Source organism: Callorhinus ursinus, unplaced genomic scaffold (genome assembly GCF_003265705.2).
Source record: "Callorhinus ursinus isolate GAN/ISIS: 27379988/994484 unplaced genomic scaffold, GSC_fseal_2.0 scaffold27, whole genome shotgun sequence".
Classification (NCBI taxonomy): Eukaryota; Metazoa; Chordata; class Mammalia; order Carnivora; family Otariidae; genus Callorhinus; species Callorhinus ursinus.
In genome coordinates, this window is record NW_027397089.1 from 6242054 (window position 1) to 6265299 (window position 23246).

The window sequence follows — 23246 nt, forward strand, 5'->3', positions numbered from 1 at the left end:
GTCTTACAATATAGAAACTCATGCCCTTCAATTTGGGAGATTTACTTTAATAATAATAATACTAAAAATACATTATTTCTTGCATTCTGTTTTCTGTTTTTCAAGAATCCTCTGATTCAGCTAATGAACCTCCTAAGCTGACTGCCTAATTTTCACTATTTTCACTCCTATTTTCTGCTTTTTTCTTTTTTTTTTGTATTTTTACACTCTTGTCTCTGGAAGCCTTCTACAACTTCATCTTTTCTTTTTTTTAACTTTCTATTATATTTTAGATTTCTAATCTTTTATTTGACTTAAAAATAGCATACTCTTCCTGTTTCATAGATGTAAAATCTTCTCTTACCTTTAAGAACCTTAATGATAGTTTTTTTTTTAAACCTTCCACACTATACAGAATGTTTTATTCCATTTTTCATGGGAAGTTATCTGTTCATACTTGACTATTTGCTCATGTTTAAAGAGGAGAGCACTAAAATGCTGAGTAACATCTCTGTGCTTGCAGTTGTGGTTTATGGACTATGATCTTAATAGCAGAGTAATCTGGCTTGGTTGTTTCCTTGGGGCAATTTCTGATACCAATATATTTAGGTCTTTTATCTTGGGCTGTCTAAATTCCTCAGAAAAGAATCTTCCAATTTCCTGTCTGGTTGTCAGCATTCTGAGAGCTGGGATAGGAAAAACGGCTACGGTTCTCCATAAGCAGGATGAAACTTTTCACCTTGCTCTCCTCCCACCTCCATGTTCACTTTGCCTTGGTGATCTCTGTTCCCACAGACCCTACATTTTATTTTTTTCCAGAAAAGTAACCCCAGTTTTCTATCAGAAGTGGAAAAAATGCGTGGGGGCCTAACTGCTTATTAAATAGACTTCCAAACTTTCCTTCTAGTTGAGTCCTCACCTTCATTCCCACTTCCAGAAGTTTCTGGTGCCACAAACAAGTAAGCCTTTAGGAGTTTCTACAATATATATTGGTCTTCTCAGTTTCTAATTTAGGGTTCCATTTCACTAGAGTTTTCATTTCAGTGGCGTTTTAGAAGGGAATGGATAAAAATAAGTATTCTGTCTGCTTGTTTTAACAAGATATGTGTTAGGAAAAATGTATTAATTTTTTTGAAATAATTTTAGATTTACAGAAACTTGCAAAGGTAGTACAAGAGTTCTCATATTTATTTCATCCAGCTTCCCCTAATATTAACATCTTACATAATTATGGGACATTTATCAAGATAAGAAATTAACATCACACAATAATAATAAATAGATTGCAGATATTATTTGTATTTCACCAGGTTTTCCACCAATGTCTTTTTTTCTGTTCCAGGATTAATCCAGGGTAAAATGTTGCATTCAGTCACCGTATCTCGTTAGTCTCCTCTAATTTCTGACAGTTTTTCAGTCTTTCCTTAATAGGACATTGACACTTTTGAAAAACACTTTTCAGGTATTTTGAAGAAATATGGATTTATCTCTTTTTTCTCATGATTAGACTGGGGTTATGATTTGGGGGAAGAATACCATAGGGATGAAGCATACTTCTCATTATACAGTGTCTGGGGAATGTGGCCTTAAACATAATTTATCACTGGCAGTGTTAACCTTGATCATTTGTTTAACATGGTATCTGCCAGGTTTCTCTGGTATAAAGTTAACATTTTTTCACTTTCTATAATTTATTCAATTAGACATGAACAACTAAGTCCAGTCAACACTCAAGAGGAGATGAATTAAGTTTCATCTACTGGAAAAGAGTGTGTATCTACATTTATTTTTAGACTACAGACAGTTTCTTCTATAGCCATAGAACTGTTACGTATTTCTAATTCTTCTTGCTTCAGTTCTGGGATTTATATTTTTCTTGATAAGTTTTCATCTCATCAAAACTTTACAATTGATTGGTACTAAGTCATTTATATTGCTTATATCATATTTAAAATTTGTATTGCATCTACGTTAGGTCACTTTACTCATTCCTCTGACATGTTTATTAATAACATCCTTCTTCATCAATCTTGTCAAAGATTTGTGAATTTTACGTCTTTTAAGAAATAATTTGAAACTTTCCAATTCATGTTGTAAATTTCTATCATAAACTTTATTTCTTTCTATTTTCTTGGATTATCCTATTCTTTCTTTTCAAACTGTATTAGTAAATTGGGTGTTAGCCCATTCTTTCCCAGTCTTTTCTATTTTCTAATATATGTATTTAAGACTATGATTTTCCTTGGAAGTGCCACTTAGATGTTTCTCATAATTTTTTAAGTAAATAACAATTTTATTTAATTTAATTTTTAATTTTTTTTAAAGATTTTGTTTATTTATTTGACAGAGAGAGACACAGCGAGAGAGGGAACACAAGCAGGGGGCACGGCACGGAGAGGGAGAAGCAGGCTTCCCGCGGAGCAGGGAGCCCGATGCGGGGCTCGACCTGAACTGAAGGCAGATGCTTAACAACTGAGCCACCCAGGCGCCCCAAATAACAATTTTAATAATGACATTTTTCCTTTGTGTTTAGGTTTAAAAGAATTTACACATATTGAAATGCACAAACCTTAAGTGTATGTACAGCTCAGTGGATTTTCACATACATACACACTCATTCACCTACGGACCAAGATCAAGATCAAGAATATCTATATCCTACAGAAAGTTTTCTCATGCTTTTGCCCACCAGAGAGAACCACTATTATAATTCCTATCAAACACCTCAGCCAGATGTGCTTTGTCATGTATCTCACTCTTCCTCACACTGAAGCAATTTATGCATTTGACAAATTCCCTACTTCATTGTAAGGTCCTTGAACACAACAGCAAAGTCTCATTCAGGTTTGTAATCTCTACAAACACTACCATTTGTCGTGTTCATGGCAAGTATTTGATATACAGTTCCCTGGACATGCCATGCTCTCTCTGGTTGAAGTCATTTACCCTAGCCTCCTCCTGTGATGATCAAATGTACTCCTCCTGCACAACTCAGTTTGAGCATCATCATCTGTAGCCTTCCCTGAAATGAGTTAGACCTTCCCCATCTTCTCTGGTGAGTTTAAACTCTGCTGAGTTTAGCACCCCTTGTATACCTCAAAGCACTCCACAACTCACAATTGTAATAACTGCTTTACTTGTCTATCTTACCAACTTGAGATCTCTTTGACATCAGGGATTATATTTATTACAGTTCGTATTCTTCATGACTAGAACTCTAATATAGTATCTGGTACAGAGCATAGATGCATAATTCATCTTCAATAAATAAGTTAATTTTTTTCCCCAATGCAAAGAACATCTACTTAAGGGTAGGGACTGTAACTTACATTTGTGTTCCCCAGAGCACCTGTATGGTGGATACACCCTAGGTTAAAGCTTCCCAGACTTTCTCAGTTCACAGCTCCCTTGCTGCCTCAATAATTTTTTCTACGGTGCCCTCTAGGCCAAAAGAAATACCTACTTGTTTCATTTACTAACTAGTTAGGTCATAACATAGCAGCCATTTGAAAAGATGATACACAAAAATTGAAACACAAATACTTTAATTTCATCTTTAACCTAAATTACTTATTCATGAGAATTTTGTACATAGCAGGAACTGACAGCTCTGTAAATCTTGGCATAAGATCAGACAATGACTCTCTCATTTCCTGTTCCACATGGATATTTCCATGGTACTTGCAACCCCCAAATCTAACTTCACTATGATATGATGTACTAGAAAGGAATGTAAGACAAATTAGTATTGTCAACCTAGTTGTGTACCTGGTTTCCAAAAGATCCCAAGTATCCGTGTGTTGGCCTCTAATATTTAAAACATCCTGCAGCACCCTTGTAAATTCACTGCAGCATCCTAGGGCACCTCAATGCAGTCTGAAAACTAGTGCCTTAGGTAATCACAATAAACATCCATTCACTCACTGTTTATTAGCCTCAGCACTCTGCTAGGTGTTAAGACGACAAAGGTGGTTAAGACGGTTGTAATAATAATGATGATAACAGTAATAATAACATATCAAAACACCAGCAGCCATCTGTACAACACCACCACATACTATATTCCAGACACTACACTAAGTAAGTGAATGAATTTCAGCTGGGTCAATAAAACTCATTAATGATACTTACAATTAAAGATTCTGGGACCTAACAGAGATCTGTGTGAAAGACACAGCAGAGTTAAGCAAAATATAATGTAAAAAGTATTAAAATAAAATTACAAAAGCAATGATAATTTGGTGCTTAAAGTTAACAAAATAGTGTTATTTTTCATCCTCATATTTCATCCTCAGAACAAGTTTGAGAGGCAGGTATACACAGCTATATACTTGTTACATGTTTTAAAAATGGCAATATAAATACTTTAAAAGGGGTTTTACAGTAATTATTTCTAAGAGAGATTTTCAATGATTATAAGAATGTCCGATTTTTGGAATGTTAGTAACTAGTTATAAATCTGAGGAGTTGGAAATTGCCATGCACCTATAATGACACAAAAATAGAAACTGAGATCCCTAAACTAAAAAAATGACAGTAGAAATTATATTTTCAATACATACATTCTTCAATCTTCCACCCGATCCATTCTTCACAATCCTGGATAAAAATGATACCCTTTTTGCTAGATACCTTGTGATTTGACAGCTTTGTATCGTACTGAGCTAAATTTTTTTACCTACTTCTTCTAACCTGTCCCCCTTCAATTAAATTGAAAAAAACTCATTTTATGACAGTCCTTCAAATAGGTGAAGATGTTACCATATCTTTATTTTTATCTTCTCTGAACTAAATACTCCAATTCCTTCTATAGTTGTGACAAGGTTTCCTGCTCCGTTATTGGTCTGCCCACAATACTTTTTTACATGACATTTATAGTCACTAAAGTTGTTTCACAAATCTATCTCAGTTTTCACTTTAAAACGTTTCCAAGGGCCTCACAACAACTCTGTAAAGCAGGTATTATAAATCCCACTTTACAGACCTGAAAATGGAGCCTCATACATTTTTAAAGTGGTCAAGGTTAAGTCAGCACAGGCTAGGACTCACATTTAACCCCACCTACTTCTTTGCATATTTATTTTGGTAATCAATTATTCTTTTGATGACAGGTAGCAGAAAATTCACAAACTGACTTAAAAAAGAATTTGCAGCCTCACATGAAAGAACATGAAAGAACTAAGGGTAAGCTTCCATTAGTGTTCAAGCAATGTGATCAAGATGGAAATTTCTCCATCTCCAGTTCTTAGCTCTGCCTTTGGTGTAGGATCCATTTTCACAAAAGTTCTACACATATGGTCCCAAGATGGTTATTAACAGTTCCAAGGACTTTCCTATTTTCTTACTGTGAATGACAGTGTTTATATACCTGAGGAAGCAAGTTCCAAAAATGGAGCCTTATAGCCTTGACTCAGAAAATGTGTGAATTCTTAGAACCTGCTAACACAGGGGTAGGACATAATCATTATTAGCCTAAGTAAATTAGGGTTTCTGCCTAAATTAGAAAGTAGGTTAAATCTCACCTAAACCACATGGCTAAGCGATAAAAAGTATCACTTTGGGAAGAGAGGAGCAGATGCCAATAAATGTCTAAGATGATCCCATTCTGATTTGGAAACATTGCTCTTAAACCATGGATATGGAAATGAATGTGATGCTTCCATCAGACCAGTGAAAGACAGTATACTACTTTACCTAAAAATTCTATCTGGACTCATGCATCCACGCATCACCTAACTGCAAATCTATACTAGCTGTTCAAAGTAATCATTTGCTGAAGCTAAAAGTAATTACTATTTCCTTGAATAACAATAAGAAGAATCATCTCAGTTTGGTACCCAACAGACAATCTGATTAATATATGTTTTTAAAGGATGATAACACCCAAAGCACTATTTCTGGTGACCCCACTTTTGGTAAAATGTACCACTTAAAAGCAACCAAAACTCTAAAAGAGCCAAATTATGTTGATGGAGATCAAGTGTATTTTTTAAAGATTAACATGTGTTCTTAAAACAGTCTTGGTTCTATACCCTCTTATAACCTATTGCAGTTTTTCAAGACTCATCTCCTACTTTCAGGGTGCTTAAATCTAGTGGACAAAACAGAGAAACATCCTTTAAATATAATATGCCTGGGCAGTAGTAAAGTTATATATTGAATGCCAAAGAAGAAGAAAAAACACTTGTTTTAACTTAAGAAATGTAAGAAGAAGTTTTCTGGAGTGAAAAAAAAAAAGCCAAGTTACTATGTTAGGAAAGTGATGGTACCTCAGGGTGAAGGCACAGTATGTCTAAAGGCCCAATCCCATCCAGTAGCATGATATGTGTACCAGCAGTTTGGTACTAAAAGCATGAAATGTGACAGAGAATAGCAGAAGACGTACTGAATAGGTAGGGACCAGGTCACTGAAAGTTTATATTTCATGTTCTGAAAGATTTATAGTTCATCCTAAGTAGCTTGAATGTTATCCTATGGGGTTATGGGGAGGCACTGAAGAATTTAAAGCTCATTCATTTTTTATTCCAAATTGAAAGGGGACAAAACTGGAAGCCAAGAAATCAATGTAGGAAGTCAAGGTAAACAATCAGAACTGCAATGAAGTCAGTGATAGCAGGCAGGCTGGAGGTGTGTGTGCTTAAGGATTATTATCAGGTAAAATGGAAAGGTTTTAATGATTAAAAAGGTATCAAAGTGGGGAGAGAGGGAGGATTTAGGAAAATCTCCAGTTGTCTGGACTGAGCAACTTGGTAGATAGTTATCTCATTGAATGAAAATAGGAAATATAGCAGGAGGGAAAGGTCTTGAGAGGCAAGAAGGTAACTGATGCACTATTTGTTACTTGTCCCTAATTGCAATAATTTTGACAAAAATGTAATTAAGATTTTACCTTTAATTAACTCGATGGCTATCAAAGTTTTATAAATAAAAATTTTAAAACAAACTAATGAATCAAAATTAAGTCAGTCAATACAGAAAAATTATTTCAGTGTTGTTAAATTATCTGGCCTGCTAAGCTAAAATAGAAATGCTACTTCCTTTTTCAAAAGAAGGGTCAGGTGGCAATGCTGAATTTCTTAAAGAAAATTTAACCACTGATTGTAATGTCTGTGGCTTTGGGGGAAACACAACCCCAAATTACAGTGGCTGTGGTTATAAACTATTATGAAGAGCTTCCAATGTCAGACATAGTTTAAGCGTCTGTATGCCCTGGAGTCCTTTTACAGGACTTTGCTAGAACAGCAAAATTAATGACTCTTCTCTTTTTGCCCATTTTTGTGTCAATAACACACGTACTTTCCTTTTGTTAACAATTTTCAAGGGACACAGAATTAATTTAATATGAAAACCGAAAAAGTCAGTCATTAACTTTCTTCTGAATATTTCAGAGAAAAAATGCACAAATCTACAATCCACACTCTGATTTAGCCTTAATTTATGATGAAGGCCAAACCAAGTTATCTCTCAAATCAATTCAGAGAAATATGTGCCCCAATCCTTACGAAGTGTGTTTTTTGTCATAATTTAACATTCATCTCTTCAGTTAATGTTAGTATTAACACAGAGAAAATCTACAGGTAAATTATAAAGCCAAAGCTGTTTGTCTTCCTTACCTTTGTCAGAGTAATTTTAGTTACTTAAGTTTATACCATTTTTCGCTTTGCCACACTCCACCTTTTCCTTATTTCTAGTGTGACTTAGTGGTCAAAGATGCTAATTGTTGTTAATTCTAAATTTTATTTCCAAAATTACTTTAATTAAATTTGAGTGCTATGAAATAACCTCTTAGAATTAAAAAGATAGCTTCCAAGCTTTGATAATGTCAGTCCCTTCAGTCAATACTCAAACAGTTTGCAGTTCCCTGGACAGTACTTCAAGCTGTATGGATCACAACTAGCTGCCGAAGAAGGAGGGGACAGAGGAGTGCTGGCCTCTGAAATCAGACAGGAGGTGGGCAGAAGATGGTGGAGCTGCTGTTTAGACTCATGGCCCTGAACTTTCTAGAAAATGGAGATGAAGCTTTGGCCACTTAATCTGGGTAGCAGTGTGATACAGAAAGCACTAGTAACTTTAACACTTTTGCAATATCATCTGAAATACAACCCTCACAAGTATGAGACTATTTCTACAATTAAACAGTTAATCTGAAGTGGCCATATTTTTTCTAGGTAGAAGATGACTATATGACTATATTCTATCACCACCACCATCACGACTATTGTGTTACTATTACTATTATGGAAGAAAAACTTCCATAAAAACAGGTTTTTAGCTAGCAGCCTAAAATATTTGTAGAGAATAAAGCCAGGTAAGTGAAACTTAAACATAGAGAACTATTATTGTTTTCTGTCTAATATTCCAGGTGTTTTCCTAAAAGTAGTAACAAGGACATTAAATATAAATCTGAAACTCACAGTTAAAATCCTGTGATTATAAGGGTATGAACAAGCTCAAGAGGCAAAATTTCACATTCCTAGCACTAGTAGTCTAGGGGTAAAGTCTATTTATAAATTATATTTCTGGTGCTGCAACTTAGGTAATTTAGGATAATTAATTAACTTCAAGGAATTTTTTTCAGACCAAACTGTAGTACTTCATTGCTTTTTCCAATGTGCCTTTCTGTGGAATTAATGTGATTAATTAATGAAATGATATCTATATACTTACTTGAAAATTGTGGATGAATACAATTAAGTCATCTTTCTGAGTTAATTGTATGATATTTTAGATCCTGACATTTAAGGACAATGATTAGTTTTCTGGAACACATTCTGTAAGCCACATATTAGGCTAGGGCCTCCAGAACATAAATATGATTGAGACACTTATGAAGTTCTCAATTCAGTGGGAAGGTCAGTCAAATAAGTAGGTATTTGAATTTGATATATGGAGTAAGAGAATTATAAACTGCAAGATAGGAGGTTAGGGCCTTCTCCAATAAATGACAAGTATTCTCTGAGTATTGGTAATAGTAGGAAGGAAAATAAGTGTACACAATCTTGCTTTTACAGCAAAAAGGGGCACTTTTAAATACAGAACAGTCCAACAATTTCTAGTACTAGTTTCTGAAGAGCTTCCATACACATAATGTATAAGATGAGGAGGCTTATAAATCTTGAGAAGTGATCTCCTTTATTCTTTTAACATATTTATAAGATTTGTCCTTGTTAGGTCCAACATCAACGTATCTTCCATTGAATGCTTTGGTTTTCCTGTACATGAGCAATACCTTCCTGTTTCTTTGCATATCTCCTATTGTTGATAAAAATGGACATTAAAATAATATAGCAACTCTAGAAATCAGATCTCCTTCAGCTCCCAGGAGTCATTGTTACTGCTGTTACCTGTTTAGAAACTTTTCTGACCTAATTCTGCAAAGTCTGTATTCTTTGTCATGTGTAGCCACTGAGGTCTCTGCTGGATTAGCTCAGTGGTCAGCAAATAATTAGACAGTGAATTCCTTAAATACCTTGCATTAGATAAGTGAGCCATCATTTGCCAAGGGAGTGTGTGTGCTGGGTAACACCTTTAATACTGCCAGTTTTTAACTCTGCCTTAGCCTTCACTTTTTGTTGAATACAATCAAAATCAGTCAGTGGTGAGAGATTAGGGCCTTCTCGGGTCTTTCCTGGGCAGGTGCACAACCTTGTGTATGTGTATGACCTTCAAGAAATCCAGGATTATTTTTAAAAGTCGGCACTTTTCCAAACCACTTATAATAATGACATTTCCCAAATTTCCCTTTTAAGTTTTTTGGCTAGGCTCTTGTTTGACCAAGTGGTATTTCTGTCTTAAGCAGAGGTTAAACAATTGCCACTTACTATTTCTGACAAACATTATGAGGATAGGGCTTTCCCACTAAGCAAGCTCTAAGTAAATGGGGACTTTCTGGGAAGCTACCAGATAGGTCAAATAGTAATAATTCCCTGTAGATAGGTTTTTTTTTTTTGTGGAACTCCAAATTTAGTCTGCCCACTCCAGTGGCTTCTACACTGCTGGTTTTCAGAGCTACCATGGTTGTGAGGCTACTACTTTTTTTATTATGTTATGTTAATCACCATACATTACATCATTAGTTTTTGATGTAGTGTTCCATGATTCACTGTTTGCGTATAACACCCAATGCTCCATGCAGAATGTGCCCTCCTTAATACCCATCACCAGGCTGACCCATCCCCCCAACCCCCGCCCCTCTAGAACCCTCAGTTTGTTTCTCAGAGTCCATAGTCTTTCATGGTTCATCTCCCCCTCCAATTCTCCTCCTGTTATCTTCTTTTTTAACATATGTTGCATTATTTGTTTCAGAAGTACAGATCTGTGATTCAACAATCTTACACAGTTCACAGCACTCACCATAGCACATACCCTCCCCAATGTCTATCACCCAGCCACCCCATCCCTCCCACCCCCCACCACTCCAGCAATCCTCAGTTTGTTTCCTGAGATTAAGAATTCCTCCTATCAGTGAGATCATATGATACCAGAGAGCCTACTACTTTTTAAATCTACTATGGAAGGGGGTGGGGGTAAAGCAAGTTAAAAATCTACAAAGCTTGCTATTCTTAGTGAGCTTTAACTATTTTTGCTGAATAAATACTCCTTGGTTATTGAAACCTTTGGTTAATATCCAGAGTTCTGAAAAAGTTGATTTTGATAATTTTTGCTAGTGTTATCATTCCCTTTATGGAGAAGCTAATTTGCAGACATCTTTAGTCTATCATTCCTGAAATGCTTAGACTTTCCATTTCAAAGAATATCAATATTTGCCCAATTGCTTTTTAGTACATTAAGTTTACAAGTTCAAACATTTAATCTACCTAAAATTCGTTTTAGTGTACAAGTCCAGAAAGAAATGGGCAGCCATTTACAGTTATTTTCAATCTTTTCTAGGTTAATCAGTAAGATACTTTTGAGAATCTAATAAAAACTATGGATCATTTCTGCAGAAAAATCTGCACATATACATAGTTTTGCATAATTTCATAAATGGGCCCCCTTCCATGCAACTCAGATCAAAACCCATGATTTGCTACAGTAACTTATCCTACCTAATTTGTAACATCATCTTTATTGATTTATGAATTACAGAAAATTTTATGTCCTTCTGTATTCCATCCTAAACCATTGGTCTGTCTGTTCTGTATCCATAACAGTACTATACAGTTTTAATTACACAAATCATCTTTCTGCCGCAGAGCCTTTGTACTTGCTATTCCCCTGCCTGAAACTTTCTTTCCCCAACTATTCACAAAGTAAACTCCTCACCTCAATGCAGGCCTCGGCTCAAATGCTGACTCCTTAGAGTCCTTACCTGACTATCCTATTTATATATTGGTTCCCTGACTCTCCAGACCTTACACAGCTTCATTTTAATTCATGACACTGATCACTATCTCACATTATGTTATGCCTTTAATACTTTCCTGTCAGTCTTCTTCACAAGAAGGCAGGAAAGTTGTTTTTCTTACTACTTTATCACCAGAAATAAGTACAGCCCCTGGAACTTGGCAGGCAGTCACTTCAATTATTAATGTGAAACACTGAAGAGTAAGTTTGACCAGGTCAATTTGTTTGCTTGCCCTACTGGCCTAAATAAACAAAAGATATATGAACTTCATATGGCTCCCAAGAGAAGTAATTTGTCAGTTTTCTAGACCAGAACTCTGAAGCTCTAAGGGGCTAGTGGAATGACAACTGTTTGGTTGTAGTTTCTTACTACAATTACATGAAAATGAAAGCAGCTATTTAAGAAGACAGAATACATTTGACATCACCACTTCACATTTGAAAACCTGGGCGTTAACTGGAAACATTTTTTTCTGTTATATATGTTCTCTGTTCAATTCTTAGCCACAAACCAGTTAAACACACATATATACACATACCACACCCATATCCTCTCTTTCTCACATGCACCTAAAATATGCAAACATTTCAAAGAAAATAAATAGAATGCATTTACTCATGACATGCTTGGATTATCTTCACAGTACTCTGAAACTGTGGCAAACAAATGTTAAAGTATATCATATATTGTAGTGTTTTCTGTAGACAAGAATGCTCCTGACAAACCAGCAGAGAAGTATGCCCTTTATGATATATACTTTTCTGTTTGAATGATGAACATGTGCTGATTTATTCATGCACTCCTGCCCAATTTCATGGTGACTAATAGCCCACATCTATGTGAGGTTAGAGGAGTGGTCTGTGGTCCAAAAAGTTTTAAGTAAACTCTCCCAAATCAGAACTTAACCAACAATCTTGACCTTACTAGCATAGAATTCCAACGAACTGAACTGACAATTAAACATCTTATATACAATACGTGCTCAATATGTATTTGATGATACTAACAACAGAAGAATTAGAAAGTAATCATTACTCTAATAGAAAAAAGCAAAGAAATAAAAGAATAAGATCTGTCATTACACTACTGTTTTCTTACCACAAATACTACCTAAAGATATGCTTAATTTTTATAACAAATGGGTAGCCATGTGCTCGAGAATAAATTTAAGTGACATTTTTTAAAAAATGTATAATATTTATCCTGGATATTAAAAGCACTGACTTTTTTAGGGCTTCATTAAGATTAGCTAACGAATTACACAAAAATCTTCTAGGTTGTTTGGTAAATGTTAGTTGTTTTAGCTACATTTATAATGCATGGTTGAATAAACAATGGTAGCATATGTAACACTTTGATTATGGAAAACAAAGACTTCTATAAATGTTATTTTTTGCTTTTTATACTTGTTTAAGGGAAGATTTATTCAGGTATCTCACTACCTATGTAACAAAAAAGACTAAAAACATGGAAAATAGAGCCATGAGAATTCAATTATAGAAAGTGAAAGTACTGTAGTTTTTAATTGTTCAGATAAGTAGACAAAAGTTATTTTGTATGTAGGCCATACTTGTTGATATGTTATACCTTTTATGAAACGACGGGGATTATGTGTGAGGTCCTATTAATTATCAGTATCAACTACACATATACAGATATATAAATTAGACATAATTAATAGAATCAAACTGTTTTCTACATATATATTTATTTTGTATTGATTGTGTATGTGTGTATTTGTGAAAAAAGAAAAAAAAAACCGAAGTTTATATAGTTGCAATAACTAAACATAAGTTTGGATTCTGACTTTTTAAAAAATGATAAAAAGATAAAATTATAGTAGAAGTACACTGATATGTTAAAAATTATTAGTTTAAAATATTATTACTAAAGGCAAAATAATTAATATTGATATGTCCACTAAGGTGATTTTAAGATCAAATAATAAGGAAGCTTTATTTTGAGAAAAAATAAGGAAAAAGAAAGTACTTACAAAGAGTTAATTTTACTAACCTGACTTATTTTTCTTTGTTCTTGTATAGCTTTTTGAATTGCCTGAGATACTTTTTCTTGATCTTTTGCATGCTCAGTCTTCCATAACTCTCTTTCTTCAGCATGGGCTTTTTCCAAATTTTTTCTTTCTTCTTCTATGGCTTTTAAAACTGCATCCTTCATTGCTTCTTTCTCAAGCTTCAAAACAAATAATGATTCAAATGAAAATATTTGAATGAGTAACTGCATAAGTTCTTGAATAAGAAAGATCTGGGTTAACCTAAAAGGTATAAAACTTGAATTCTATAGGGTTTAGTTCTGACACTGTTGTTTTTATGCATACTTAATAACTGGTATAAAATTAAATCAATTACTTGTTTTTGTACAGATATTCATACATTATTTCCAAGGCACATCTAAACTTCACAGAAACTAAGCCTTAACTTAAACTAGTAGTTTTCAAACTATTTGGTCTTAGAATCTATTTACATTCTTAAAAATTATGGCATACTTTAAAGAGCTTTTGTTTATGCCGGTTATACATATTATGATTACTGTATTAGAAACTCAAACCAAGACAAAATAAAAATATTAATTCATTTTATATTAACATTAAATGCACTGTACATTAATGAGTAATATCTTTTATGAAAATTAACTATATTTTCCAAAGTGAAGAAGTGAGAAAAATATCTGTGGATTTCCTTAATATTTGACTTAATAGAAGATAGCTAGGTTCTCATATCTACCTTCTGTTTTAAATCTGTAGGATGACTTTTGGTTTAAGTACATAAAAAAAACTCAGTCTCACACAGATACATAGTAGAAAAGGAAGGAGTACCTCACAGCCAGTTTAGATCTTTGTAGATATTGGTGATTCTATACCAAAACTTAACAAAGGATAATTCTTAAAGGGTAGTCGCAATAAGGAAAATCACATAGGGGCAATGAAATTTCTGTATTCTGCTACATTTTCTTTTCTTGCACTTTAAATGAGTCCTTTATCTATGCATGAATTTTTAAAGCACTTTTATTTGGAAAATACTGATTCAGTAAATTATGCATCTCCTCTAGATGTTGACACATCTCATTATATCATAACAAAAATGAAGGTCACATTTGTTAATATCACCATCAATCTCATCAGAAAAGTCTTTAAGTAATCTGAAATCAGATACAAATTTTCCAAAATTCCAATTTTGCTTTAAAGCTCAACTTATCATTGGCAACAAAAACTGTTAGTTTTCTGGAGATGCTGGGCTCATTCTGTTTACTTTGGAGAAAATGTCTGCCAAATACTAAAGTCTGCATAACCCTTGTTATTCAGTAAAATGGTTTTCCATGAAAACTGTCGACTTCAGTTGCAACTCAAACACAAGAATTTCTCTCAAGAGAAACCATCATACTTCGGGATGCAGTAAAGTCCACGGTCCTCCCACCTTTGATGCCCAACCTTAACACTTTTCTCTTTCTTCCAGTTAGCCAAATTTGAGACAAGTTATCAAAGTGAGTTACCATTTTCTGAACCCATTTTACTTTACAATTCTTCTCTGGAACTACTCTCTTATTATGCTTACCAATGCTGTCCATTTTGTTAAATCCAAATAACATGTTTTTGTTTTGTTTTGTTTTAATCCCTATTTTTCTTGACCTCAAACTGACCTTCTCCATAGTTGACTATTTCTGTTATCCTTTTCTTGGTTTGCACAGTAGCATGCTGCTTTTATTTCTATTTATATGACTGACTCTCTTCAGTTCTTTGTAACTTCCTTCTTTCTCTGGATTTTAAATTTTAGAGTACTTTCAGGGCTCAGACCTTGTACCACTTGTTACTCTATACTCTCTTGTGAGGTGATTATACATAACAATAATTTACATGGTTACCATTACCATCTGTCTGCTGAAAAAAAGAAACAAACCATATTAGCATCTTCAGGTCATTCTTTTCTCCTCTGAGCTGCCAGGTAGATTTAGTTGCCTACTTGCCTTGTCATCTGAATATATCACAGGCACCTCAAACTCTATACCAAAGAAATAGTACCACTTTCCATGTTGTTTCTGAGGCAATACTCTGGGGGTTCCCAACTTGGCCTCCTTCTATATTATCCACACCAAAAATATATGCTGATTCCATCTCCTATTTCTAGAATTTGTCTATTTTTTTCCCTTAAACTATTATTACTACTTTACTTCTGTCATTCACTATCTTTTATACAGACTTTGGACACACTCTATTAATTTTTTCGTTGCCTCTAGGCTTTCTTGCCTCTAATTTTCCCCAAATTAATGTAAATTATCATTATGTCATACCTACACTCAAAAATTTCAATGTGTCTGCCCTTACCTATGGAATAAAATTCAGACTCACAATTCAGAATACTAGCCCCCTTCAAGCTAATTTCAAAAGTAATTTATTGTTAAAAACTCCTGGCACAGAAGTACTATCTATATACTCATAATAATTTAATGCATTCCACCTTGCCTTATTGGTAATAAGTAATACTTACGTGTTTGTAAATTCTTTTAAGACAAAAATCACAGTCATCCTTTAAGTTCCACCCTGGCACGGTGATGTGCAAATATGAAACTTTCAAAATATTTGCTTACTAAATTTAAATTTAAATCCAAATCTCAAAAGTTAGTGCTATGTATTTGTTGGCATATATATATTTAATATGTATGGATACACAACTTAGAAGAGGTATTTCAAAGTTGGCTTTAAAAATCACATATCTTTTTGTAAATATATATATACATACACATACATTATTTGTGATGATACCTATTAAATACCAAGTACTTATTAGTGTCCCAACATATATTCTCTTTTCATAATAATCTAAATATGCAGTATTTCAATGTCATTCTAGTCCTGTGTAACACGAATTTAACAATATGTATAGCAGCATTCTAAGTTTAACAGGAGAAAGAAGAAAAAAACTCTGATTTTTCTGTAATGAGGTTTAATACCAAAAAAGTAGACTGCCTAATGAAGTCAGTTTTTAAATTCCACTTACAAAGAAACCCATTATTTCAGATAGAAGTACCTTTGTAGCAGATACTAATGCCTCTTTATTTCTTTGCCTTTCTTCTTCCAAACATTTTTCCAATATCTCCTGTAAGTGATAAGACAGTTGGGTAGACAGTAAATGTATTATCTGAGGAAATTATTTGAGGTAATAGAACACATTCTTTCTACACTCTGAGCAAACTTAAAGTATTACCTTTTGTTCTTGGGATTGCTGAACCAAAGCTTCCTTTATTTTTTCTTTCAACAGTTCCTTCTCCGTATCTAGCATTTCAAGGAGCCTCTGATGCTACAAGGAAAGATAAATGGATTATGATTATGGCTCTGAGACCAATAATCTATCAACAAGGAGTATAGCTGGTGGAATTCATTCACCTGGTTGTACTCAACTAGTCACTAGAGGACACAATGGGGAGAGTGTTAAAACAAAGACTTACAAGAAAAAAAACCCACTGAATTCACCTTTTTCCAATCAGCCAAGAGATCTCTGTGTGGCCCCAAACTCAGCAAAGTACATGACATGAGATCTAACTTAAGCACAGCTACTCCAAATTGGAAAATGAATCAGAAAATGATAAAATGTCTTTATTCAAAATTAAATCTAGAAAAATTACTCACTAAAATTATTAGCTTGTAGCAAAAGAAGCAATCAGATAATAACTGATATTTGTTTGATGAACAACGATCATAACATATTATTTGTGTTTCTAGTAAAGCACTGTTAAAGAGACTGAAAGTTTTATTACTGTTCTCACTCTAATACTTTACCACAGATTCAGAAAAAAAATCAAAACAGTGAAAGGAATTTATGTGATAGCTAATGTTACAATGTACAGAATTCATGTATTTACTTTTATTCCAATGTGCTAGCAAAAAAGCACACACAACCATTAGCCAGTTATCATGGATTGGGCACTTGGAATTTAGAGTTTTCTAAGAAAATCCAACTTTTGTAGCATCAATATCTTCAACACAGAGAAGCCAGATACTTGTTCTGGAATGGCGCTTTTATGAGGAAATAAAACCAAAAAGAAAATATATATTCCTCTTTACACAGATTTCTCATTCAGTTACTAAAGGGCAAAGAAGAATATTTTCTCTGATTTCTCTGATTTTGAAGGCTTTTTAAATATGAACTTATTTGAAAACCCAATATTTTAAAATGGATCTATGTCTTTCAAAGTTGTTCTGAGTTAAACTATTTTTTAGGGAGGCAGTCTACATGAAGAGTAAGTGACCAAACAGCCATGTCTAGTTAAGAGAATCTATTATTCCTATTTTTAATTATAATGTTACTTTTTACCTTTATCTTCCAAGAAAAATCACATGATGTGCTTTCTCATTATAAAAAATCCAAACTGTGATACAAATTATGACTTGATTATGAGAAATTATTGGTACCATATGAATTTGTGAAAAGCAGCTGACAAATCAGTAGACTTACCACACACTATGTACTGAGACTTTAATTTTGTATTTATTCTTTGTAAGTCTAGATACACATAAATTTCATCGAATCAGAAAAAAATACCTAATCCTACTTAAAATACACACACGAGAAGAAGTTTAAAAATGTTATACCAAGCAAATAATTAGATTTAGAAATGATAAATACAATTCTCGTATGAGACCAAAAATATTCAATTTAGGCTTTGTAGGTAGGGGTAAACATAATGAAATAGAAAACCAATAAAAACTATTAGAATTAAACTAAAAAACAAACTTTTCAGAGTCATTAATAATTTCTGCTTAAAAAGAACTGTTATAAGTCAGACTAATGGGAATCATTGAGTAATTAATTGTAAGTACGCCAAGTTTCTCCAGTGGTCCAAGGTTAGTTAAAGAGGGTACGTTAGCTAAAATTACAATGCAGTGTTTAGAAAATTCATTCCTGAACATTATTTCTTCATTCTGACAGTAGACTATAATAGAAGACTATTCTTGAACTTTCTTCTACAAGAATAAACTCGAAATTACCATTGGAAAGAAGTATCCTACATAAAAAAATACTCTAAGTAAAATCATCGATTTACTTGAGAAAATATAATTAGATTACTGACTTTTCTTATACATATAGGTCATAGTAGCTAACATTTTCGGGGCATTTTTAAGGTTTCAGGCATTGTTAAAAGGCCTTTACATGTAGTTGTACCACATTAAATTCATAACAAATTGCTAAATCAGGCAATATTCTTCCTCGTTTCAGATGAGTGGTTTGAGACTTAGAGAAGTTATGTAAACTGCCAGGTCTCTCATGAATCACTTCAGCAATAATCATATCAGTATACTCATTATCAACAGTAATAATTACCTACTAGCTAAATGTGGCCTCAGTATTGCCTAGATGTTAACCCAGTAACTAAAAGCTACTTATTACAAGTTGTATGTCAGGTAAGGCCTCACTTGCATAAGGCTTTAATGACTAGGGGTGCCTGGGTGACTCAGTTGGTTAAATGTCTGCCTTCAGCTCAGGTCATGGTCCCAGGGTCCTGGGATCGAGCCCCACATTGGGCTCCCTGCTCAGCGGGAAGCCTGCTTCTCCCTCTCCCATTCCCTCTGCCGGTGTTCCCTCTCTCGCTGTCTCTCTCTCTGTCAAATAAATAAATAAAATCTTTAAAAAAAATAAAATAATTTGACTAATCTATACTTCTGATTTTGTTCTTTTCAGAATAACATTAAAATAAGATCATTTTCTGAAAAAATATTAATATTAGGAGACAGGATTCAGAAAGATGCTGAATGACATGAGAGAAGTTAACTCTTAAAATTAAACAGTTAATTTATAAAATGCATAATCTACAAGTAGCTAACCAAGAACAATATAAACGTAAAATATATTATTTTTATAAAGGTGTCATATGCTGATTGTGAAAAATCACCCAGAGTTCTATCACCTAAATGATAGCATTTAGGCAAAATCCTTCTGGCAGGCTCTCTGTGTATGTAAATGTACAGCTATATGTAAACATTTTATATAATAAGTTTATAACTATCACGGTCTTTTTGAACAACAGTATTGTTATTCCTATATAAACATAATTATGCTATTATTTTTTAAAGATTTTATTTATTTATTTGAGAGAGAGAGAATGAGAGACAGAGAGCACGAGAGGGAAGAGGCAGAGGGAGAAGCAGACCCCCTGCTGAGCAGGGAGCCCGATGTGGGACTCAATCCTGGGACTCCAGGATCATGACCTGAGCCAAAGGCAGTCGCTTAACCAACTGAGCCACCCAGGCGCCCTATGCTATTATTTTTATTACACTAATTATACATTTTACCATGTCCCACTTACGTATTTATGTCTATAGTATTTCCCTTTTAAAATAATCTTGATTTTTGTGCATGTATCTTGGGGACTTGTACAATTATGGCCTTATGAAATATTCCTAGGGTTTGTATTGACAGGTTGATGACTGAGCATGGTTTATATTTTGATGCATGCCCTCAAACTGTATTCCAGAAAGAAAATGTGAAATTACATGACTATCAATAGTAGGACAATGGACAAGGTAGATTCTCCCGGAGAAAGGAATCATGGACTGGATGAGCAACTAACCAAGGAAACTGTTCCACTCTTGGCATAGGGATACCAGCTTTGCTATGAGCCAATCATGGCTGTTTATTTCATCATTTTCCCTGTTTGAAAATGGGAATTTTTGTTGCATCTTTTCTGTTCTTTCTCTTCTTTTTGAATGCACTGATTATAGTTATGGGGGGGCAAGGGCCCTTCTATTTCCACATTATCTCTGTTTTTTTCAAAGTTCCTTTTTGGGGGTTAGTTTGAGTCAGTAATTTTCTCATTTAAGATGGTTCTCCAATGTTTGGTCATCTTTTTCAGTTCATGCATACTAAAATCTCAAGACACAAAAATGCTGGTAGGAAATTCTGTGTATGTGGGGGAGCTTTACTGAACTGCAAAAAGGTGGCTTTTTCATGGCTGTGGTGGCAATTCCCAAATGTCAGGTCTATATATCACCATTTTCTCTTAAGCTGCTCTTTTTGCCTAGAAAAAAAATTCCCCAATCTTCTCATTGGTAGGATATGGGTGAAGAGCGTGTGGGTGAAAAGCTCACTGTAAAACGGATTCTGGTTTAATCTCCCAGTTTTTAGTTCCTGTTCTTTATGAGGTTGGATTCTTAGGTTTTATTACGCCATTGTCCTGCTAGGACATACAGTAAGTATCTGAATTAAGAATGATGTGCATGGAGATTTTCAACCATTCCTCCTGCTTTTAAGAGCACCTGGTGCCCCTATTTCCTGAGGCATTCTAGGGTTTTGCTGGACAGAGCAGCTTGCTTTATATGGGTTTCACCTCAATGGGCTAAGATTACAACGTGTTAGCCCTCTGCTGAGTCAGTGATATTTGCTTGTATCTTATCCCTGCTAGTTTATTGTTTCTATTTATTTGTTTTGGTCCCTTTTGGTGTCATTTTAGTGATTTCTGAGGGGAGAGAGGTACAGAAGGTAGAAGAGATGAGCATATGTAGCTCGCCATATCTATCTAGACTTAGAATCACTTTTTAAAAACATTGAATTATATCTGAGTTTCTGACTCAACATTATGTGCCAAGCACCGTGTTAGGAACTTTACAGGTATTACTGGGAATCCTGACAACAACCCAGAACTGTCTTATTACTTATAATTGACAGATTTTCAAACTGAGTTTCAGAGAGGTTATATAAATTGCTTACATTCACAGGACTAATTAATAGTTAAACTGAGACTGGGACCCACTAAGCGCTGAATATAAAATCCACGGACTTTACACTAGATTCTCTAGAATCAACATACAGCTAAGGGCTCTCTCTGTTACATCTCCAAGGACTGCTTCTTTGACTTCCTGAGTTTCACTCATACACTTGTACTAGTCACCTAGCCTTATAGTTACGTTTTGGTCATGGTATGGTTTGTCTCTTCTCCCCTTGCTCCCATATCCGGCCCCTTAAGGGAAGGTAACGGAGATGGCAAGATCACAAAAACTAGAAGGAAAGGGGACTCATTTTTGACAAATTAACTTTTATTTGGGGGCTGGGGAGCAAGACTGTAGGATATTTAGGTAGCTGAATCTCTCCCATTGGAATCCCAAGAAATATACACAGTGAGCCAAAAACTTTACTCAGCAACCAATGCCTGTATCAGCTAACACATTTTCTTTTTCTCAAAGACACACATACTTTCAGGGAGAGTTTTCTGAAAGAATAGGTTAACATATAAGCTACAATTATAAAAACTGCATTATGTATTCCTGTAAGATGAAAAAAGGGTATTCTTCTGTTCCATTTATATTTCGGGGGCATCTCTCTGGGAGGCAATGTATCTCATTAGAATTAATATGGACATTGGAATCTTATTTCCAAAGTGTAGTGGTTATTCTCAAATATAGGCAATGGAATCAGACAGATCTGGAGTCAATCACTAGTTCTTCACTTATGAAAGGTACAACTTAAATGTTTCTAAGCCTCTGGTTTTTTCTTTTATTATGTAAGGCTAATAATGCCCAACTCACAGTTATGAAAATTAAATGACATAATGTAGGTAATGTATCTGGTACTCAAAAATGTTAACTAGACTTCCTGTCAAACAGCTGATAAAAGTATGATAATAAAGTTCATTTATGAAAAGGAAATTTGTTTTCATATAAAAGATTAGTTGCCGCTCAAAAGTAAAGGCCTCAGAAGGAACATCCACACCTTATTTCAATAATAATTTCAAAAATACCTTTCACTAAAATACAGTGTTAACTTTTATAATCCATAACAATTTCATTTCCGTGGATATTGGTAACTAGTAGACCTTATAATCAGGGCTTTAGTCCTGTCACAGAGTACCTGAATTCAGGGAAAAGAAAATCCAAGACTAAAAGCAGTAGTTCTAGACATTCCATTTTGAAACTTTTGAAATTGTTTTCTTATTTCAATATAAATTAAGATTGCAATGTATTCTTGTTCTCAACATGACTGCTGTCTTTCCTATTTCTAGACCTGAGCGAGAACAAACCCTCTCTGTGAAATCTGACGATGACCATTCTGCTATATTTTAAGCATAATGGATAATAGCACTAACTATGGATCCAAGGACACAAAAACATGGATTCAAATTCTAGCTCTCCTTGTTAGCTCTACTCTAGTCATGTGGTATATGACAACTTTTTAAACCTGAAATTCAGTATGATCTCCTGAAAAATGAAGATTAGAATCCACTTTATAGGGTTGTTCTGATGATTAACTGATCAAATACATGAAATGTTTTTGATAAGGCATCATACCTATTGTAAGTGTTCATAATCTTTAGTTGTTAGAGTTATGAACTTTGATAGAAAATTTGAACAATATCCTGTGGATGTTCATTTTTTATTATTTCTTTTTAAAAATTGTTTAGATGATCAATCTTTAAGATAGAAATTCAACTACATATTTTAATATCTTATTTTTATATTAAATTGTCCTACATTAAAGTTTACCCTTATATATCAATTTATAAATTATATATAACTTCTGTATCTATATGTAAATTTATAAATTCATGCTTTTTTCAACCATGCATACAAGAAATATTTGCTTGGTGCCTACCAACACAAGATACTGTACTAGTTTCTAGGGATGGTGCCCTCACGAACATTAATGTCTAATAGACAATCCATAAATCAATTTCTTACATTTCACTTGCAGAACTATTTTATAAGAAAAAAAATCTTCAAGGAATATATTAACAACTAATTTTTCCTCTCAGTGCAAAATAAATTTTTAGGTAGAAAGTGCCAAAAATGCTTTAGAAATAAATAAATAAAAATGAACCCCCCCACCCCCAAAAAACCTACAACACACAAATTTTAAATGAAAAGTTAGAATAGAAAAAATATAACTATAGAGTACACTTCTCATGATGAACACTGAGCAAT

At 34.0% G+C, this 23246-nt stretch overlaps 1 protein-coding gene across 13 annotated transcripts in view; it reads right to left on the reverse strand.

Moving 5' to 3' along the window:
- Nucleotides 1–23246, reverse strand: part of CCDC91 (coiled-coil domain containing 91) — a 349003-nt gene that overhangs the window by 91360 nt on the left and 234397 nt on the right. For all 13 annotated transcript variants that reach the window (XR_012373954.1, XM_073877771.1, XM_073877767.1 and 10 more), the window contains 3 exons: nucleotides 16543–16635; nucleotides 16366–16434; nucleotides 13340–13516 (listed from right to left, as the gene is read on the reverse strand). Coding sequence is in view for 12 of the 13 variants with exons in the window: in XM_073877771.1 (XP_073733872.1) it covers nucleotides 13340–13516; nucleotides 16366–16434; nucleotides 16543–16635 (339 nt within the window). In the remaining variant the exon portion in view is untranslated. The remainder of the gene's footprint in view (nucleotides 1–13339; nucleotides 13517–16365; nucleotides 16435–16542; nucleotides 16636–23246) is intronic.